Below are 20,140 nucleotides of genomic sequence, written 5' to 3' on the forward strand. Positions count from 1 at the left end.
CATAAGGAAAGTAATGACAACGGTGTTAGACTCGTGAACTTTGCAACATCCAAAAACCTAATCGTGAAGAGCACAAAATTCCCACATCGCGACATTCATAAATACACTTGGACACCACCAGACGGGAAAACACATAATCAAATTGATCACGTTTTAGTAGATAGAAGAAGGCAATCTAGCATAATTGATGTCCGGTCGTTTAGAGGGGCTGATTGTGATACTGACCACTACCTGGTAGCAGCGATAATACGAGAGAGGTTATCGTTGAATAAAGGTAATATTCATTGTCCGAAAACAGAGAGACTGAATTTAAAGAAATTAGAAGAGAGTCAGGTAAGAGAGAAATACCAGATTGAAGTTTCGAATAGATTCTCGACTTTAGAAGACTCGGAGTGCACTAGTGTTGAGGATACCTGGATTGAAATTAGAGATAGCATTAAAATTTCAGCAAAAGAAAAATTGGGACACGCAGGAATACGTAGGAACAAACCATGGTTCGACCAGGAATGCACAAAACTAGCAGAGAAGAGAAAACAGGCAAAATCACGCTGGCTACAAAATCCGAATGAAATAACTACACAAAATTTCGCAGATATCAGGCGGGAAACTTCCAAAACTTTTAGAACAAAGAAACGCGATTTTCTGAAAGCTAAAATTAAGGAACTTGAAGACAATAGTAAAAATAAAAACATCCGGGACATGTATAAGGGAATCAACGAATTTAAGAAAGGCTATCAACCTCGTGCTTATATACACGACGGTACAGCATAGCATCTTAAATAGATGGAAAGATTTCTTTGACGATTTGCTTAACGAGCAACCAAAAACTAGTGTGCGTGGAGAAAAGGAGATACACACCGCAGAACCGTATATTCCAGAACCCAACCGAATAGAAGTAGAAACCGCTACAAAGAAATTAAAGAAACACAAATCTCCTGGTGTAGATGAAATTCCGGCTGAGTTAATTTTAGCTGGAGGCGAAAAATTGTGGAAAAAGATACACAAACTCATTCTCCTTATCTGGAACAAGGAAGATTTGCCACAAGAGTGGAAAGAATCAATCATTGTTCCAATTCACAAGAAAGGCGACAAAACAGACCGTAATAATTATCGAGGCATTTCTCTTCTGTCAACATCTTATAAAATCCTTTCAAATATTCTATTAGCAAGACTGACCCCATACGGAGATGAAATTATTGGAGATTATCAGTGCGGATTTAGACGAAATCGATCAACTATCGACCAAATATTTACCATTCGCCAAATACTCGGAAAAAATTGGGAATACAATACCCCGGTACATCAAGTATTTATTGATTTTAGAAAGGCGTACGACTCGGTTAGGAGAGAAACATTATACAACGTTCTTGCAGAACTTGGAATACCGAAAAAACTAATTAGATTAATTAAGATATGTTTAAGTGAATCCCAAAGTAAAGTCTGGGTAGGAACATTTTTGTCCACGAGCTTTCACGTCGAAAATGGCCTGAAACAAGGAGATGCGTTGTCGCCATTATTATTTAACTTCGTTCTGGAATACGCTGTAAGGAAAATCAAAGATAGCAACCAGGGCCTACAGTTGAACGGTATTCACCAGGTTATGGCATATGCTGATGATGTAAATTTAATAGGTGATGATGGGAGAACAATAGAAAGAAATGCAGAGATCTTATTAAACGCTTGCAGGGACATGGGTTTAGAAGTAAATGCAGAGAAAACTAAATACATGGAAGTGCGTCGAGACCGGAATACAGCAAATTATGGATACGTTAAAATACTAAATAATACTTTTGATAAAGTGGACAGTGTCAAATATCTACGATCAACATTAAGAGAGGAAAATCATATTCACGGAGAAATTAAATGTCGACTAAAAGCAGGGAATTCGTGTTACTATTCGGTTCAAAATCTCTTGTCGTCGCGAATTCTGTCGAGGAATTTGAAGCTTAAAATATACAAAACGATAATCATGCCTGTTGTTTTGTATGGCTGCGAAACATGGTCACTTACTCTGAGGGAAGAACATAGACTGAAAGTATTTGAGAACAAGATCCTGAGACGAATATTCGGACCCAAGAGGAACGGGAATGGGGAATGGCGGAAACTTCGTAACGAGGAACTACATAATTTATATGGTTTACCCAACACTGTTAGGGTCGTCAAGTCTAGGAGGCTTAGGTGGGCGGGTCATGTAGCTAGAATGGAAGAAAATAGAAACGCTTTCAAAGTCTTGACTGGAAGACCAATCGGAAAACGACCATTAGGAAGACCTAGGCGCAGATGGGAGGACAATATTAAGATGGATCTCGCAGAGATTGGAATACAAAAAGTAGAAACTGGATGCAGTTAGCTAAGGATAGAAGTCAGTGGAGAGCTTTTGTGAACGCGGCTTTGAATCTCCGGGTTCCATAGGCCATAGAGTTGGATAACGCTATCTCATATAAAATAATATTGTCTAGCGAGCTCTTGTTTCACTTTTCGATTACCTTTTTATCTATTTGAAGATATCATAATTACTGTAAAATTAGTGGCATTTTAATTTTGGTGTGATGGGACCTTTTAAGTATTTGCGCGAGGGATAAATAGATAGGTTGGTGGTATCAGAGAGCCTTTTTCTGGGTCTTTTCGTTTCTTTCTTTTCTAGTTCCTTACTTTAGTACAAATTATTCCAAATTATTTTCGGTTCCTTTTTTTTTTTTTTTTTCAATTTTGCTTATAACTACACTGGTATGTTGTTTTGTAAATATAGTATATGTTGCAAGTGATACTGATTGATCACAAGGCTACAGCAATCATTTCTCTGCTAAGGAAGGAAAGTTTTATTAAGAAAGTGTACACATTTATATCGAGTTATGAAGTTTTTTTTGGGGGGGAGGGGGGGAAGCCCGCATGGATATGCCCATACAGTCATGTTATTTTGTCTGAAGCAGATGAATGACACAGGCAAGTGAATGCTTACTATATGAAGGCATTAGTGGAAAGAAGATAGTGGAAGAAAATGAAACAATCGTTTAGAAACAGTGGCGAATCTGGGCCGGGGGCTCCCAGTTTTCCGAGTGACAAAAATTATTTAAGCTATTATTTTTATATTTTTGAAAATTTATAGTAAGCTCATGATATACCTATCATAGTTTGGGTTATGGCTGCCCCCCCCCCAGTGTTTACCTTCTTGATCCGCCACTGTTTAGAAGCTTGAGGTATGTCTAGAATGGGATTGAACTTTACATCAGAAATGAATGTCCTCTATCAGTGTCCCATAGCACCTAAAATAAAAGAATATTGAAACAAAAGAAACAAAAAGAATGGTTGTATATAGGATGGTAACCCTTGTCAGTTGGATCGTATCCAAGGATTTTGAATATTCTGTGCTTCTTGTTACAGATCAACTATAAGATATTTCAGTGCCCATTATGCATAGATAGGTGATGCGAAGTCTCTCGCATTGGAAGACAAGGCATGCCTGTGGAAGACTGTTTCTTTTCTTTCAGCACCTTTGAAACTATGAATTGAAGCGAAGAATAGCTAAGTGTGTATGTTGTAAATTATTGACAAATTCTAATGGAATTTTTCTCGTGGGTTGAAGAGAGCCAATGCTTTCCAATGATTGCCTCATAGAAACTCTCACTAAAAATATAATAGCAACAGAAGAAGTGGGGAAAACAGTCCCAGTTCAAACTATGATTGAAACATCTATTTTTAAACTGGATTCGTTTAAGTTTCACTACACTCTGAAGGCGATTACAAGCAAGTTACGAAATCAGAATTAGTTATACAATGTTGATCTACGACATTTTGATCAAGGGACTATTAAGATGGTCTCCGTGGATTCGCTGTTTCTTGTTTATTGATTTTTCTTTGATCTGTACTAATATCATTAAACTGCATCCATTAGTGTTTTGTTTGGCCTTATTTCACTCAATGTTACTGAACAGGCTCCAATATTTTCTTACCAGTTACTTGAATACACAGAGGCGAATATAGAAGATAAAAAGTGGGGGGAGGGGAAGCCAGAATCCATACTATGGTAGGTATACCATGAGTAGAGATACGATGTTAGGCAAAACGCCTATTCTTTAATATTAAAGATATGATCAAAAATAACGTTTTAAAGTTTATATGGGGTTTACTGGTATAGTGTCAATTGAAGCCAATTTTATTTTGCCTATTTTGTTCATTACTGCCTAAATGATTGCTTTAGTGCCTAAGGCTGCCTATTCTATGCATTTTTCAAGATAAGACTTCATCAGGAAAAATATATAATTTCGTATTTCAAGAAAGAATTCTTGTTCTTCTTCCGAGAAGATTACGAGAAACTAACTTAGGGCAGGTCGAGGTCAAGCTTCACCCCGCTTGACAGTAAAAGAAAATATTAACACATATCTTCCTATATTCTTTGAACATTATCTAAGGCTTGAATTTATTTTTTGATTGTATTTAGTACGTATCTTCATTATTTTGAGTTATATTTTACTGCCTATTTTTTAAATTTTAAGTTCCTATTTGCCTGCCTATTTTCCAGGTTTTTAATGCCTAAACATCCGGTCTCTAACCATGAGATTACTATAAAATTTCAAAAATATATAAATAATAGCTTACATTATTTTTGTCACTAAAAAAAGGGGGCTATGCCCCCGGGCCCCGGGCTAGATCCACACTGTGAATAGAACTTCAGACGGCCATTTGGGTGAGTCTGTAATCCAGTCTATTAGATGAAAGACAATGCAGTGGAAAACTGTGAAAGCTGATCTAGCATAATGATTTGTGCACCTGCCAACTGTATCGTTACAGATTCCCATTTTGCGACACTTTATACTAAGTTGTATCCAACCAGGATCTTTTTTATTAGAAAATTTTGTGCGGGGAAGCAAAATCATAATATTAGGATCAGGATCATGATGACGCCAGGAAGGGGTAAGAGGACCAAGTGCCTACTACTGGCTTCGTCTGACTTCCAAATATGTGTTGTTATGTAGGTCAAATAATATAAAACTATCGCTTTCGGTATTAAAAAAAAAAACTGCTCTCGAAAATTCTTTTTTGTCCCTCCGTTTACCCACTCCAAGAAATTAAATCTCAGATCATCTTTAGTAAGGGGACTGCACTGGGACACTATCTGCTAATGGGAATATCATGATATTTTATTTGTAATTTAATTTATACCGGCTACATGAATTACACAGTATGTACGCTGACCCGTCAGGTGTATTTCCCTCATACAATAGCACAGGGCTAAGCACGCCTACAGTGGTGTATAGCCGAGTGACCCTTACATCAGAAAAGTGGAGAAGTGTACTCTTTAGTGATGAGTCATGATTTAGTCTGGAGAGTTATTCTCACTGCCCGTTTGTTTGGAGGACACCAGGAACACATTACTACTACAAAATGTTGTTGAAAGGGACAGGTATTGAGGCCTTGCTGTGGTGCCATGGAGTGGCATCATGTTATGAGCATATGCAACACTTCATGTGTTCCAGCAGCGGACGGAAACAGCTGAGGTCTACAGAAACGTCATCCTTGAATAATATGTCCGACTGTTCCGTGATGCATGCGGTCCTGAATTTCGTTTTATTGTTGACAATGCACCTCCAACATAGGATCACCTGCAGCATGAAGATATATCACGAGTCTCGAGTGGCCAGCGCAGTCACCTGATCTCAATTCCATCAGGCATCAGGGCCGGATTAAGGGGGAGCTTAGGAGGAATATAGCCCCGGGCTTCCAGGTGAACAGGGCCCTCCTCTCTGATCAAAATCTCAACTGGCTATCTCAAAAGAATCATGAAGATACAATCATCATCATAAAATAAAATATGACCCAAAATATGAAATATATTCCCTTAAATTTCCTACTCTACTTTCAAAGAAATGTATTAAGTGGAGTCACCAGTCAAGACCAGGGGCCACATTTTTTTTAAAGCACTGGGCCTCCAGATTGGTTAATCCAGCCCTGTCGGGCATGCATGGGATGCTCTAGGATGACGGGTTGCAGGCTTAACCTTTCATCACCGTCAATTTTTGAACTATACAGGGCGCTTGTGCAAGAGTAGAGTGCTTTACCACACAGGAGCTCTTTGATGGTCTAAGCTATAGCAGGAATGCAATTTGTGCAACCAGCATAACTGTTATTGAAATGTAAATTAGAAAAATGGGAAAGGGAATAGGTTTTATCAGAATATATGGAGTTATATGGGAACAAAGACAGGTCGTGAGTGAAGCTACTCTGGTTAAAAAAAAAAAAAGATATTGCTTAAAACTACGGAAATAAAAGTTATCTAAGTAGTAATTGTTGTTTACATCAATTAGCACATTAGCAAAGTGTCTTCTTTTAGTTTTAAAGAAAGAAACTAACATTTACTGGTGTGACTTCCCTCAGGAGCCGCCTCTAGATGGGAACGTAGTACACCGGGGACGTTTAATAATGAAGAATCGGACATTGAGATGTGAATTTCACTGTGGATACCTGGTTGAATGAGAAGGTAAGAAAATTATAATTTGTAGATAGTAGAGCCGTGATAGTCAAAATTTTCAAATAGTAATAATAAAATATCATAGAAAAGGTTATTAAGTTATTCGGATGAGACCACTGCCTAAAATGTAAGTGATCGCCATGCGGAGTTTGGACTTAACTTCATATGACGTCATATATGGTCAATCTGTTACCTTCTTCTATTGTTCAAATTTGAAATAATAATAATAATAATAATAATAATAATAATAATAATAATAATAATAATAATAATAATAATAATAATAATAATAATAATAATAATAATACACGAATTTATATGTTTTCTTACTTCCTATCTAAATAAGTATGATTAATAAACGACTGGATTTGTAACTAGCATACCACAGCTGTTTCTCAGTTCATGTGCTTCTGATGAACGGAAAAAGAGAAGGGAAGTCTTGGTTGAACCTGCTAAACGACGCAAATACGTGCGAAGACTCACATGCAACAAAATGCCATCTTTATATAACAGTTGCTGCTTTTAAGCACGTATCTCCTTCAAAGTTAAAAGAAGCATGCTATTTTTTTTTTTTTTTTTTTTTTTTTTTTTAAAGAAAACTCTTCTTCAGCAAAAATATTTACTTTGATAGGGTCTCATTCCGTACCAGACTTCGCAAAGTTTGTGGATTGCAACGGAACGCATCAGGTGTAATAATCACGATTATCTCAAACTAAAACTCAAATTTTGCGTTGCATTGATCCCAAAACCGGTATGGAATAAGGCCCCCTAGTATATTGATTTTATTTCTTGTGTAACTTATCTTCAAATTGTTACAATCAAGTAGCGCCAGCAGAGCCGTAGCTATATATTTTGGAGCCCTCCTCCATTAAGCGTCCCTCTACATTCACCTTATCAAGCTTTTCTTTTACTTTTTTTTTTTTTTTTTTTTTTTTTTTTTTTTTACATATAAGAGAAGTAGCTTTCGGACGGACTATTGCAACAGCGAAAAGCGATCATTATTTTTTCTTTTACGAAATGAAATGAAATGAAATCTTTGAGTTTTACGTATTTGCCGTTTAAGCTAAAGGAGACGGTGATGATGAGTAATGAATGAAATGGTGGAATGAAGAAAGTGGGAGGAAACGGGAGAACCCGAGGAAACAGGAGAAACTTACGCACACGGTATTTGTGCACAACAAAGTTCACTTGGCGGAGGCTGGGTTCGAACCCGGGGCCCCAAGCACGAGAGGTGAACGCTCTACTACTGAGCCACCGCAGCCCTTTTTCTTTTACGAACAAGATCTGTTTTCAAGAGGCATATTTTGGACTTTTTGTTAAACTTGATAAAACTACCTTTGATTGTATCCAAACCTACTTGGACAACAGTTATGAAAATTTACATTTCATACTATCAATAAGAAATAAAAATTCAATACATTAGAAAATACGTCCTTTTAAAATGTTCGAAATGGGTGACACCATTAATTTCCAGTAATGATTGTAAACTTTTGTAATTTTGTTCTGTATGTGATCGCACAAATACCATTTTAGTTTCCATTCTTTTACTTTTTTTTTTTTTTTTTTTTTTTGTGAAATGTAACGGAAATTCAGAAAGATCCTCGATTGATCGATGGATTTGAAGAATATGTTTAATATTTCTATTAAAAATTCAAAATATAGTTTGGCTGCTATGTATGTTTGAAGTTACAGTAATTAGCCTACTTAATTTCTTAATGAATGACAATTCTGAATTTATGGTTACTTGTTAATAATTAACATATTAAAAATACACTAATACACGCATAATGTTTGTATATGTTTTGTATGTATACAGAGTGTTTCAAAACAACACCGACAACGTTTGGGAAGTGATTCCTGACACCAAGATAAGACAAACAGTATAGACCAACCTGGATGCCTTTCGGAGTTATGTCCGAAAACATGAAAAAAATGAACTTTAAAGGTCCATAGCTTCAATACTATGAGACCTACCGCAGTCGGGTCAAGACCACTTAGGAACTACCATGTGCCCTATCCAAATATCTGAGTTTCAGAATCCTCAATTTTTGTAGAGGTAGCTGTAGAGTACTTCAAATAATATGCCCTTAGCCAAACTCCCTTTGTAAAAATAATTGTCCCGTGAGTACCTTAGGATTCTGAAACATGGATTTTTGGATATGGCACATATTAGTTCTTAAGTGAAGTCTTGACCCGACTACGATAGGCCCCATAGTTTTGGAGCTATGGACCTTTAAAGTTAATTTTTTTTCAGGTTTTCGGCAGCCTATTACTCCGAAAAAAGATTTGTGGACCCAGGTTGCCCTATACTTTTCGTCTTATCTTGGTATCAGCTCCCAAACGTTGTCGGTGTTGTTTTGAAACACCCTGTATAGACAGTTATAAAATATTATACATCTAGATACGTATGCACAAAAAAGTCCTAGCGATACAATCAGTTGTTGGAGAAATGATCCCAATAAATTCCTTCTAATTGGAAGCATTTCATATGTCAATGGAATTTTAAAAAATCCTGGTAGTGATCAGCCTTTGAAAAAGACGAAATTCATTGGATTAAGTTCTGACCCCTTAAACCTCTATTCTACAACTGCTTCAAGTTCGAAAAATTTATTTTTCCACTTATTTTACCTTAATTTTTAATATTCCCGCACAAACAGCAGCTTGTGTGTGTTTCTTTACTCCTCGCATTTTCAAACCTTCATTTTCACCTCGTGATTAATTCGAGTGGGTAGAAAAGCATGATTAACTAAGCTAAGTCATCACCATCAAAGCTCCGAAGACGTATTTGAAACTTTGACCGTGTCTGATATTCAGAACATTCGACTTTTGCCTCAAAAGAATTAGCAAGACACGAAATAGAAATAATTTAAGTTTGGAATATATATTTTAAATTTGAGGAGCAGTGAGTAGTTTTCATCTAAGTTTATTCTATAACGAGCTCACGGAAGACTATAAGTTAAAATCGCGCTTTGTCCCATTTTGAAATAATATTACATTGAAACAGTGGCGTGTTTAGGAGGCTATTGGGCTCAAGCTTTCCCGAAATAAAATTGTTATATGCACAATTTCATTAAAATTTGTTGGCAGCTAAAAGGAAAAAAAATAAGTACTTATTCACGTGTTGTGCATAGCCCTCCCTCCGAAACAAAATCCTAAATACGCCACTACATTTAAACAATGGAATTTTATAAAATTGTAATTAAATCTGCAAATTGTCTGCACGTTAGTGCCATCTATATGCGTCAGGCAGGAAGGCAACGCAATTAGAGACATCTATTAGGGCAACTGTGAACTATTAAGAATTGGCAGTTACACACAAGTCGAGATGTTCTTGCAGGCGCGCACACAGAAATTTTTGTTGAAAAGGGTCGAAAGCTTTTTGTTGGGCGGGGGGTTCGATATTATAAGACGGTACGTCAATGTAGTATTGAACCGGCGCTATGCTATACCCCGAAATACGAGAAATAACTGTTAAGAACTGCCTCTACATTCTCAGAAAAAAGCATATGAATTAGATTATTTTATAAGAACAGAAAGAGTACAGATGAAGTGTAATCAAATCTTTAGGTTACATCTGTCATTTCTCTGCTCAATAAGTATAGTTTTCTTAAGAAAGTGTATAAATATATATTGAGTTATGAAGTTTTCTTGGGGGGGGGACTCGATGGACCATCACGTGAGTGTGCCCCTGCTTTCTTGAATTATAAGGTTTAAATTTTCTCGAAATAAAGTGATTTTGTTTAAAAATAAAGAAAGAAAAAACAAATTATATACGTATATGTACAGTCACTCACATAAGTACCTGGACCCCTGACATAATTCTATTACTTGGGGTCTAGGTCATTTGAAGTCGTGAGAACGCCTAGGCAGATGCAACCCAACTTACACGTAACTTTTCTCGGCACTGACACACAGGTGAGTAAAGTCTTTATGCAAGTAAAATTGTGAGTAGATGACGCACGAAACATTTCTCCATTCTGAGGTGAATCTCTCTCGTTCAGAGCGTGTTGTCCAATGAACATCATATGTTAATCTCAATATTGCTGTGTATGTAATGTATTATTTCTTTAAGTACTGTATGTTTAGAGAATAAAAATACTGACCACGCATGAATCAGTAAATGCTTGAAAGTACCTGATAATATCAAATCTAGAACAACTGCTGGAAATAAGTTTGTAAATGATTGCCTCCATTGACAGAGTTTCTCCAATTCTCCTCATTCCAACATCTTTTTCTTTCTGGAGGAGAGAAGATCTTACTTGTCACACTGAGTATGTATTGCAATTGAAACATTTAAAAAAAAGTTTCAACCTGGCCGGGATTCGAACGCAGGTCCATCGAATAGAAGTTCAATACCTAACCTACCGCGTCACTTCATCTTTCATTTACACTATTAGCTAGTTACAATCATTGTATGTAAGACTATACAAAATATTAATGCTCGTATAATGAGATGTTCCTTATGAGTGTCACAATGACTTACTCAAGATTTCCTTCTTTAATCCAAAAACAAATTATATAGACGTTCCTTAATCAGAAACATATAAGAAACGTTCTTCAAGCTAAGGCTACGTCATCGTTTTCAGCGATGGTCCCGATTTACAGTGCAATTCTTTCTTACCTTCTAGTTTCCAAAGAAGGAAAAAGGGTAGAAATTAATTTCACATTCTTTGAATTATATCAATACGTGTAGAAATAGTGTGTGCTATGTTTATCTAACAGAACTACTAGTTTATTTTCTTATCTTTGTATGAAGAATTGATGGCAAAGTGTGAAAGTAGAGAACTGTCATTACAGCGACACGGGTTTGAATCTCGTCGTGGCATTTCTTTATTTCTTTATTGAAAGGTGTTGTTTACGTAATTGATATTGTAATTCTGTTGTTCCTTTCTTCTTCTTCTTCTTCTTATTATTATTATTACTATTATTATTATTATTAATGCAAAGTCGAGATTCGGGTACAAATTTTATATTGTATTAATTTTCTGATTGGATTTCAGGTCTTTTTGTTGAATAATCAACACACTCTATTGTAGGGGATTTGCAAATATCATCCTGTTGCTTTTCATTTGTTTACTTGCACGCTACACCAAACTTGGATGCTACATTTCACCTTTCTATATCTACGGGAAGTATCCTGAAGGTTTTGATGATCATAAGAGAATAGGTGAATAAGTGATGAGATCAATGAACTTTGCGTATTAACAACATTTAAAGTATCAGGTTGTCGGAAAAGTCATGTTGTATTTCGGTAAAATATGACAAATGATGATTTATGGATATATTAGTGTTATTCGGATCATGCAATAGTTATGTCATGAATAGCTAAGATGTTGAGCGTTTAGTGTATTAATATTGCTTTTTGGTTTGGTTTTACAAGATTTGACCAGAGATGGCGTGGGTCAATGAAAACTTGACACATGAGTCACTGACCCACCACCCACCGTGACCCACTCTGACCCATGACCTACCATGACCCACTCTGACCCACCACCCACCATGAACCTCTGACCCACCAAATCACATCATCAACTGTGACATGATCCACGGCCTCTTCTCTACCGACTAAAGAGTAATAAAACCAGGTTATGAAATTCTAACTACTCGGAGTTTGAACTTCTACGGTCAATCACTCAAGCATCGCTCTTACAATAACGGTGGATCTGATCTTTACGATATAAAATGGTAAAGTGTTTGTCATGGGCAAAATTACGATGAATTTCAATAAAATTATTATGGTCTAATTATTTCCTTGTTGAATTATCGATACTTTTCAGTGGAAAACGGATAAAATTTGAAAGTCCCAAGTCAAGGTAAGTAGACCAACGCACAGAAGCTTGCATTACAAATTTTATGTCTATTTTTCTCACAACTTTATCGGTTGATTGACCTGTGCTCTAAGCGCTCCATATAATAAACAAACTTCAGCAATTATAGTAGAAAGCGCATGGATGCATATATGGATATGTGACGCGAAGCACTGTATTTTTTGTTTCTCAACTGTTTTCGATTATTTTTACAAACTAACCCACTATCAATTTACCACATATAGAAAGTGCCGCCCCTCCCCATAAAGGAGAACTTAAAAAAATGCTATTAGACGCTCTGTTCATTTTCAATAAAGAGTGAATATACTGAATTTCAGCTCCGTAAATTTAAGGACTTGTGAGATATTCAATTTTTTTCGCAAAAATTCGGATCCCCACTATCCCTTAGGATATTATCATAATGAAAGCAATATGATAACATCCCAGTTTGGCTTAAGACCTAACTATATACCAAGAGTCATTTCATTTGACTGCAATTTGGCTGTGATGATTAGGCAGATATAGTTACATTCATTTCTTCATATAATAATTTATATATTACAGTGATTCAAAAATGTATTTTTTCCAGTAGTTAGCTCCTCTAAAACTCACAGGCTGCGTGGCGTGTCTCGAAAGCCAAGTAGTAGTATACGCCCTAATACTATTATTACAATTTCAAATATCAATATCCAAAAATGTCTCAAGTTCTTTTTTCTCTTAGAGATACCGGTACTCATCACAGGTAAGTAAACAGAAACAAGTGAAAAAGGGAAATGGAGGCCTTGAAAGTAAAACGTAGACAAATTGACCAATGTTCAGAAGCATATTTTGAAATCACGCTCGACTCTACTCATAGGAGCTAAATACGCGGTGCTATGCTAAACGCTGCTTGAATAGTGCAGCGTTTTCGAGTGTTACTGATGCCAAATAATAAAGGAAGTAATCATTGAATTCTGCTTGGATACTTACTGGAGAAATTAGGTTTCGACCCTAACCGCAATTCACAGCTAAGTTCCGCCTTCTCGAACTGCAACGATACAATCCAGGAATTTTCTTATTGTGACTACCACAGTAAAGTTTAAATTTGGCAACAACGCATTATGGCATTCTGCGCAAGTTTCTTCTCAAAATCTATTTCCTTAAATGTAAATTAATCTAATATAAATAAAATAAAGTTTGTTTGTGTGTTTGTCTGTCTGTTTGTGTGCGGCCTGGGGACTAGACGAGTGGACCGAGAGTTACCAAATTTTGGTCAGGGCCCAGATCAAGACCAAACCCTTTTTTTCAAATTTCGAACCAGGGGGGTCTCAGGGGAGGCGTTTACCGGAACCGGCTTGGGAACCAGACAAATTGACCGAGAGTTACCAAATGTTAGTCACGAATATATTGGTCCAGGCTCCAGACCAGAGTTAAACGTTTTTGTCAAAATTCGAACCAGGGGAGTCTCAGGGGGGCGTTTACCGGGACATGTAGAAATAGTAGAAAATAACCGATATTAGTGTCGAATTCATAGTTTTCGCGGTCGCTGAAATCAATGATGAAACTCCAATCGCATTAACTTCCAAATTCATTCTATTCGTTTCCGGGCCGGGGGTCACCGGGGGGGGGGGGGGGTGAGATACCGAGACATATAAAAGGAATCCAAAATGACCGATATTAGTATCAAATCTATAGTTCTCGCGGTCACAGAAATCAATGGTGACACTTTCATTAGCGATGAATTGCAAATTTAGTTACAATTGTATGCGGGCCTTGACTCAGCAGGGAGGGGGATCCGAGTGTAAAAAATAGCCCAAAATGACCGATATTAGTATCAAATCCATAGTTTTCGCGGTCGCTGAGATCAATGGTGATACTCCCATTGGCGTTGACTTGCAAATACAGCCCCGTGCGAAGCATAGGTATATTCAACTAGTATTTAAATAAAATATGAAACATAACACGAAAAACAGTCAAACAATATAACTATTTCGTAGTGAGATCGTTACTGTAAAATACTTTACACATACAAATAAACATTTCATAAAACTGAGCAGTTCTAGTAAGATCTAAGTTCTAGTAAGTGCCATCTTGTGTGTAAAAGGAATCAAATATTTTCTTTTATTTATCTTTATCGATATCAGAAGACACAACCAAATGAATCAGTGTCTTGTAGCTGAAATATAACTTTATCTTTTAGTACAATATTTAACGTTTCATTGCGCAGTAATTAAGGGACCACCTTATTGAAAAATAAACGATTTGTTTTGGTATCGAACACTCTTTTTAACCTGGGAGACCATTATGAACCCCCAAGTTTAAAAAAATAGTGAAATTTCTGGATAACAGACAATGTTGGGACACGATTGTTTGTTCATACGACAGGGGTTACACAAATTTAGATTATTCACACCTTGCACGGTAATTGAATGCAATGCTCAGTAAATATATAGTTTTAGTTGTAAGTAAACTAATATCTAAATATCGTGCAGCACCTTGTGTTCGAATTTTTTCGAGAATGAGTAGGTTAATCTGCAATCGTAAGAAAACAAAAGTATCGGTGATGGACGTGTCTAAATATTTGTGTATATATAAAAAAAGCAATTTATAATAAATAAAAAAAATCAAACAAAGTCTGACTGTAGAGGACACTGGATGTCAGAATTTTTGACTAAGCTAGTGATTTTTTTTATTATTATTATTATTTGAGTGGGAAATTATCAGTGGAGTAATTTGGGAATGCGTCTTGTAAGTTTGGGAACTGCTTATAAGGAGTCATGACTCAATATGCGTCATTGAAATTTTAGAGGGAAAGGCGAAAAATGACATATTTGGAGGGTTAAGTGCTGTATCGCCGGACCAATTTTAGAACATTTACCTATGAAATGAAGAATTTATGACGAAGAGTGAGTGAAAGTCTGATGAGGGGAATAGTTGAAGCTAAGAAAATACTTGTTGTTGTTAGTTGTTTTTGATGTTGTAAGCGACACTATATGCATAGGAGAAAGGAACTATTTGGCGGAGAGGTACACTAGTTCTGATTTATGGGAAAGCCAGTGTGGAAATGGTGCGTAAATGACAAGATTGTCACATATCGTGTTTGAGTTTTATTCAGTTGCACCAAAATAAGGAGTATCAGTTGTTGAAATCGTATGAAAGACATGACCTATTAAACAGGCGAACAGTTTGTGGTAAGTGTAAGAACGAATTGAAACTGCAGACAAGAAGAGGAGCATGTAATCAAACCTAAGCTAACCTAATTTAGTAGATTTTGGTATTTTTTCAATGGGATTTAGTATCTCTCCCAAAGCTGTGCAACACATAAGCCACACTTTATGACATATAAAGTGTTTTCCACTATCCTTATACTTATGCGTATACCCACCGCCGCTGACGCGCATGCTCCCTACGAACGCTCCTCGCTTCCCCCTGCTGCGCTTCTGCTTGACTTGGTTAGATAGCATTCGTGCTTTCTAGTGGCCACCTAGCACAAGTTGGTTTGTGTTTCATGCACTAGTTTTTATGCCATACGTCTACACTGTGTTTCGAACAATAACCACTACCAAGTGTGCGAGGGTCACAATCTAGTATTTTGGGGGAGAAACTAAATAATATTCTCCCTTTTCTTCGATATTTGTGTGGTCCGGCAATACAGTAGTAATGCCCATTTGAATAAGTTAGCAACTGAAAATTTACATGGAACGTGAACTTGTCAAAAGTAAATAATTAATACAAAAAAATATTTTAAATCGAGAATGCACAATAAAGGGGGAAGTCATTGGAAACCATCCATTGATAAAGATGAATACTAGGTGCTGCTTTTGAGGGGGCAAATGTTAGACGCACTCAGTGATACGGTATAGTTTGGGTCGTTGGAAATACGGGCTTCCAAAAGAATGGCTCTTGGCTGGACATAGGATGAAGACTGAACTGTCTCCAGAAAGCCGAACCTAGTTTTACGCTGCCAAACCCAGACACACTCGAAGATAAAAGTTATTGGTTCTCTTGGAATGTCTGAAGTTACTTAGATAGATCAAATTGACCGCAACAGAATATTACTAAAACTAGTAGCATATGCAGAATTTCATCAGGGGGAGAGTTTAAAGCTTCCAAGTTGATGTCATTTTAGGACTTTTGTATCCATTATCCTAATATGACAAATGAGGAGCTTATTTTAAAGAGGGAACATTTCTATTTTTTAAAAATCACTTTTGAACTGTTTCTGAATCTTTGAGATGAGGTTTCTCTGATTTTGCAATAGGTTTTATGCAACGGAAACTTTCTTTCTTTTTTTTTTCCTTTTCTTTTTTTAAAAATAAATCACAGTCAGAATTAGTTCTTTCTACCAAAAGGGTGTTGAGTTTGAGTTTAACGTCCCGTTCAGCAGCGATACTATATAGACATGGACCTACTGATTAACGTGGAATCCGAACCACATGAGCTCCCGCCGGGATCTACCAAAAGGGAATATATTCACCTTGTTAATTTTATATTTTTATTACTTCCAGTGTAACGTTAGCAATTGTGGAATTTTTCCCTATTGAAAATAACTTTCTCAAATGTTTATTTTTTTTCATAATATCTTGTTTAAGAGATAAGGGTTAAAGCTCGCAAACCTCCCATTGCGTACACCACTGACTTATACGAACTTACCGCTTTTGCCAACGCCAGGTGCTCCTATTACAGCAACCTTAACCTCTGAAAGTGAGGACTTCTTCCGCCGAATCCCTCGGATGGCGTTCGAAGTCATTCTTCAGTTGTTTCAGGTCAATGTCATTCCGTAAAGAAATAATAATAATAAAAAAACGAAACAAAATTCACAATCCGTTGGAGAGTTTTTTCTGACACATTACGCACACAAACACACTTTGTTTTTAGCGTTTCTCTTGTTAAGAGTTGAACATCGGATACAAACCGCCTGTCATGATCTGCTCTCTTCGCTCCATCGTTCACGACTAGTAGTAGCTAAGACCGCCACTCGCTGCCCGCGCTAAAAATAATATCCAGACAGCATGGACACAAGTTCTCAAGTTGAGAAGAAGTCAACCCATCTCGCGGATACAAACTCTTGACTGTTCCGTTCAGCAGGGGGAAATAAAAAAAAAAAAAGTTACGGTAAAACCAAGCTTATGCCTGTGTACGTCTTGAGTGGTGGGAATGATTCCTCCTCCTATAAGGCCATATTTTATACGAATTTGTTTATCAAAGAATTAAGTGTACTAATATTAAAGAAATCGAACACCCAGGCGAAACCACATACGCTAGAAACTTCAAATTTGGACACTGACATAATACATAAGGTACCACTAAACAAGGAGTTAGGCCTATACAAATTCGACGAGAAAGGGGGAGAGGGAACACGGATGCAATGAGGCCTATTAGCTATCTTAAAATGTCCATATCTCGGAATCTCTAAGGATTAGAGACTTGGAATTTGGTATTTTGACTTTTCAGTGTGTTTTTATATACATACAGGGTGGCCCAAAAGTAGGCATACATCCCTGCATTGATCAAGTATAACATTTTAACTTATAGGTTTATTTACTTCGGCTGTTCCGAGGTTAAGATAGGCCCTATAGGTAAAAAGGCATTAAGAACAAATAATAAAGAAACTAAGTCTACCTGATAGATAACAATAAGAAATGATATAAAGAGCAATAAGCAGATCAGTACGGGACTGTACATCTACTTTTGGGCCACCCTGTATATTTAACCTACAAGGGAAGAAAAGGGGGTAGTCCTGGCTGACTGATCAACGTCTAGGCTAACAGGTTTAAGCTAGAAACTCTAAATATGAAACGTACATGACATTTGTAACGTGAGATACCACTAAGGAAGGAGTTTTGGAAAGTCGACAAGGATGGAGAAATAGGGTGGAAACTATACAATTAAAATGTCCATATTTCCGAATCACTGAAGGTTAGAGACTTAGATCCAGTTATTTGGACTTCTCATTTAAAATAATTACATGTATTTCTACGTGTCTTAACATTTTGACCCAGAAGGGAACAAAAGTTAGTTGGAAGAAGAAGAAGAAAAAAAAAGCAATTCGGAATTACATTTGTTATGCTATTAATAAGACGTCTATGATTTCTTAAGGTTAGAAACATGAAATTTAATAGTTAGATTTTTTAGTTGGATTTTTTTTTTATTTAAAACAAATTAAACAGGCTGTTGAACGTGTCTCATGAAGGCGATGTTGCATTGCCGGAACTTTTACATAAATCTTATTATTATATATTTGGTGTTTTGGTCAGTTTTGGTTTATTAATACTGTGGAATATTCCCAAAACTATAACGAAAAAGATAACAAATATTTCTGTGACCATTTTTTTAACAGCCTTTTATCCTTTGTCTAGCTCTCGTCTAACAAGCGTCGAACTCACACGGGATGTACACGGATCTGAACATGGAGTCTGGGGTCAACTTATATATGTTCAGAAAGTACGCATCGTCGGGCCTAACCGACCCCAAAATAGGAGGTCCGAGAAAAACAATTGAGTTATCCTGTTGACCTATAGAGCAAATTACTTGTAGCGACATCTAGAATATTGTTCAGGTGGGTTTGACACGATTCTTACGGAACGACACAAATAATTAATGTAAAAACTCATTTCAGCCATTTTGTTCTATATACCGAGACCTATAGGAAGTAATTAAGGAAAATGGCGTTGAATGGAAGGTAGAGATCTTTCTGTGTGCTTCATTATCATGTAAACAAATTTGTGATTAGTGTACAATGACTTGACTCCATGTGATTTCTTCTTATGGGGTTTTGTAAAGGATCATGTTTACGTACCACCACTTCCAAGAACAATGAATGTCCTGCGTGCCATTTTTTTTAAACAAAATGTTTAAAACAAATGATTAAAACTTGTTTTAAACAATTGAGTTTGTTGAAAACAAATTTTATATACGTTTTAAACATTTTGTTTTAAACACGTGTATTTTTTATGACTTGTTTTAAACATATAATTATTTTTATTTTATTTCATTTTTGTAAAAAAAAAAATCTGCCAGAGAAAGAAAATGGTCAAAAAGTGCTTTTCATTCAAAAGACTATTTCTTTCCCATGTAAATGTTTTGATTTCTCGTGGCTACAGCAGGTCTAGGGATGGCCAAAATTTTCCGGAATCCGGATTCCGGAAATTTTGTTTTCCGGAATCGGAAAATTTACTTTCCGGAATTCGGAAAAATTCCGGATTTCGGAAAAATTCCGGAATTCAGAAAAATTCCGGAATTCGGAAAAATTCCGGAATTCGGAAAAATTCCGGAATTCGGAAAAATTCCGGAATTCAGAAAAATTCCGGATTTCGGAAAAATTCCGGAATTCAGAAAAAATCCGGATTTCGGAAAATTCCGGATTTCGGAAAAATTCCGGAATTCAGAAAAATTCCGGATTTCGGAAAAAATTCCGGAATTCAGGAAAAATCCGTAATTCGGAAAAATTCCGGATTTCGGAAAAATTCCGGAATTCAGAAAAATTCCGACATTCGGAAAAAATCCGGAATTTAGAAAAAATCGGAATTTTTCCGAGATCCGGAATTTTTCCGATTTTACTTTCCGGATTCCGGAAAGTAAAAATTCTGGAATTGGCCATCCCTAGCTAGTAGCTGTTAAAAGAGAAACACAATAATGAATATATATACTGTATTAGTTTCTTGTAGTTGGATATGTCTTTATCACTTACGTAGACAATTGCTACTGCAGTTATTTACTGCTTTATGAGAAGGTCTTATTTTCACACACAAAAAAGTCGCCGGTATGTCTCAAACATTATCGCGTTCCCACCTGCAGCTGTTCCAAAGCACTGCAAACTACTTTTTAATCAGGCGAAAGGCAGTGAAGGAAAAGAAATCTCAACAAATATTCTAATAACATTCGCTTA

At 36.4% G+C, this 20,140-nt stretch overlaps 1 protein-coding gene across 1 annotated transcript in view; it reads right to left on the reverse strand.

Moving 5' to 3' along the window:
• The window catches only part of LOC145662316 (ras-related and estrogen-regulated growth inhibitor), a 154,137-nt gene extending 136,877 nt beyond the window's left edge, over window positions 1–17,260 (reverse strand). The window contains exon 1 of the mRNA XM_081727763.1: window positions 16,906–17,260. Within this exon, the coding sequence (XP_081583889.1) occupies window positions 16,906–17,002 (97 nt within the window). The 5' untranslated portion in view covers window positions 17,003–17,260. The remainder of the gene's footprint in view (window positions 1–16,905) is intronic.
• Between the last annotated feature and the right edge of the window lie 2,880 nt (window positions 17,261–20,140).

The sequence above is a fragment of the Thermobia domestica genome, chromosome 10 (assembly GCF_964235325.1).
Source record: "Thermobia domestica chromosome 10, izTheDome1.hap1.1, whole genome shotgun sequence".
Lineage (NCBI taxonomy): Eukaryota > Metazoa > Arthropoda > Insecta > Zygentoma > Lepismatidae > Thermobia > Thermobia domestica.